This window comes from Metarhizium robertsii (assembly GCF_000187425.2).
Source record: "Metarhizium robertsii ARSEF 23 chromosome Unknown MAA_Scf_12, whole genome shotgun sequence".
In the NCBI taxonomy this organism is placed as follows: domain Eukaryota; kingdom Fungi; phylum Ascomycota; class Sordariomycetes; order Hypocreales; family Clavicipitaceae; genus Metarhizium; species Metarhizium robertsii.
In genome coordinates, this window is record NW_011942152.1 from 134,050 (window position 1) to 136,675 (window position 2,626).

The following is a 2,626-nucleotide window of genomic DNA, read 5'->3' on the forward strand; positions in this document are numbered from 1 at the left end:
CGCCATAAGCTGGAGATTAGAAAAACTAAGAATAAGTGTCACACACACGATTGTATGGGACAGCCTAGACAGAATGAAAGACTCTTGATTTCCTACATAAAGAGTGGAATACTACGAAACTAAATACTTGTTGTAATACTGCTGCCTGCCAGGCAGCAGTATAGCAATGGCTGTTGCCTTGAATGAGCGACTTGACCTTGACAATAAGCCTCAACGCTTTGACAAACCACTGGGATGGCGTTCACAGGTTCTCACTATTCAAGCTGAGTCGATAATTTCACTCAGCACTGGGCTGAAACTTCCCGGTAACACTACCATTGTTAGGCTACAGCCTACAATAAAGTTAAACCCTGTTAGCGGCTTGGTCTGTATTGTTCTGGGTCCACAGCGTCGGGCATGGCGATCGTGCTGCAGACTTGTCTGCAACCATCTTTTTAATACCAAAATATTTTTCCTTTCGTCCGAATCTAACTTTCGGCTAAGTTTAGTCATGATAGCAGACGCTATGACATCCAGCAATTACTCCAAGCTCTGCGACTTCAGTCTACAGAGGCTTATCCGACACTATCAACAGAGGCGGTTTTATCCGACATAAAGATGGATAGCTCAGCAATCAAAGTGGGTCATGTGTATGGTGTTGTACGGCTTAAAGTTCAATATGATTCTAATTGTGTCAGTCTGGGACCGAGCTGGAACCAGGTGACACTCTGGAAATGTTCCACACCCGATTGCATACTAATGCAGTACTCACGCCGTGATGCATACATAGGAGTTGCCACTTGATAAAGGCTTGGCGGCTGCGTTGTCTGCGGCATACATAGGAACGTATGTTTATGTAGCGCCAAGAGTGGATTGACTCAGTTAGACGAAAATTCATTTTGCCTTTTATGCCCTTATAACCACATGTGATACTTGGACTATTATGCGTCATGCACACCGGTCATCAATGCTGGGCTCTGGGCTGTGTGCATACGAAGCTTCTCCCATCATGCAAGAGGATAAATACCGTAAGGGGCCCCGCTAATCTCATCAATAGTCAAATACAGCCCGAGCTGTTCTGTCCATTCATCCCGTTTATTAGCAACCCATCCATACCGTCTTTACAACATGGCACCAAAGGCTGCTATTACACTAGCCATCGCGTTTTCTGCCATTTTGACATCGGCAGCAACTATTGATAAGAGAATTATCCAAGGAGAAGATGCCAAAGATGGTGAAATAAAATTCATCGTCAGTCTTCGCGATGAGAATAGGACTCATCAATGCGGAGGTAGTCTGTTAGACGGCCATACCGTTCTTACCGCTGCTCATTGCGTAGAAGACGCAGAACTGGTCTCTGTGACGGCTGGAACAGTGGTAAATGTACTAACTTCACCCTTCGGTCTACCGAGTGGCATAAAGTTAATAATTGTGGCAGGACGTCAAGACGGCTGGAGTAGAAGCAAAAATCGCGTCTTTCAAGAAGCACCCTGATTTCATGGTACCTGAAGTTCTGTACCCTCAAGACCCTTGGTATGAACATGATATTGCTATCGTGAAATTATCAACTCCGATTAATGAGAGCAACACCATTGAGTATGCGTCGCTGCCTCCAACCGGCTCGGATGCCATGGTCAATTCCACTGCGATGGCTGCAGGCTGGTAAGTGCCACGTACATATGTAGTCGGAACGACGCTGACTTGCAGGACAGGGGCCGACAAACCCCATTTTCTGTAGCCAACAACCCAAACCTAACACACACAGCAGCTAAAATACTTGGCAAGGTTGTTCTTCTTATTCACGCACGCGAGGACTGTGCCAAGTACGAGGGGGTAGGTGATAGAGATACCATAATATGCGCTGGTGGAGAAGGCGAGAATACATGCAAGGGGGATAGTGGTGGCCCTCTTTTTGACCCGAAAACAGGACAGTTACTCGGCGTCACGTCGTTGGGCACAAAGATAAATGGGGAGCAGTGCAATCGGGCCCCCAGCCTGTTTACCAGAATCGGCAGCTACATCGACTTCATCAACAAAAATCTTGGGTCTGATTCCGGTTCTGTTCCTGAATACCAACCAGTCGATCTTCAGAAGCCGGAGAAGCTACATGACAAGCTAAGTGCCCTATTCGAGTGTGTTTCCAGAAAAGTCGACCCGAAAGACACAGACAATACAGCCCGCGAAAAGGCCTGGAAAGAGTGTGTGAAGCAACAGAGAATCCAGAATCTCTAGAATAGGTTTCTAGTCCAACTAGTCAACAGACTAACCAATGAGAAGGGTTTCGGCGTTTCTGCGCGGGCTTCACAAAAGCCCCAAATGCGCTAATATTAGTGTCACGTTATGAGACTCATTGTTAGCTAAGCTCACAAACTATCAGTGATGCATTCAATACTCAATACTCAATATGACCCCGTATTGAAAAAGTTCAATATTGAAGAAGTCCGTATTGAGTATTGAATATTGAATATTGAGTATTGAATTATTGAGAAAATATTGAGGATATTGAGGATATTGAGAAAACCTGGATTACTAAGCCCAAAATTCTCGATTTCCATGACTACCCGACGGGTCGAGTAGCAGGAGTCCAAGGTCCTGAGCTGCACAATTCGCCTTTTACTGCCACATCTGTGTAAGGGAACGGCCCCAC

The 2,626-nt window shown here is 45.8% G+C and overlaps 1 protein-coding gene across 1 annotated transcript; it reads left to right on the forward strand.

Moving 5' to 3' along the window:
* Positions 1–1,107: 1,107 nt before the first annotated feature.
* Positions 1,108–2,211, forward strand: MAA_00119 (chymotrypsin B1; the record flags this gene model as incomplete). The annotated part of the gene is made up of 3 exons (XM_007818117.1): positions 1,108–1,356; positions 1,418–1,641; positions 1,692–2,211. The coding sequence occupies 3 exons, from the start codon at positions 1,108–1,110 to the stop codon at positions 2,209–2,211; spliced, it is 993 nt and encodes a 330-aa protein (XP_007816308.1).
* Positions 2,212–2,626: the final 415 nt, after the last annotated feature.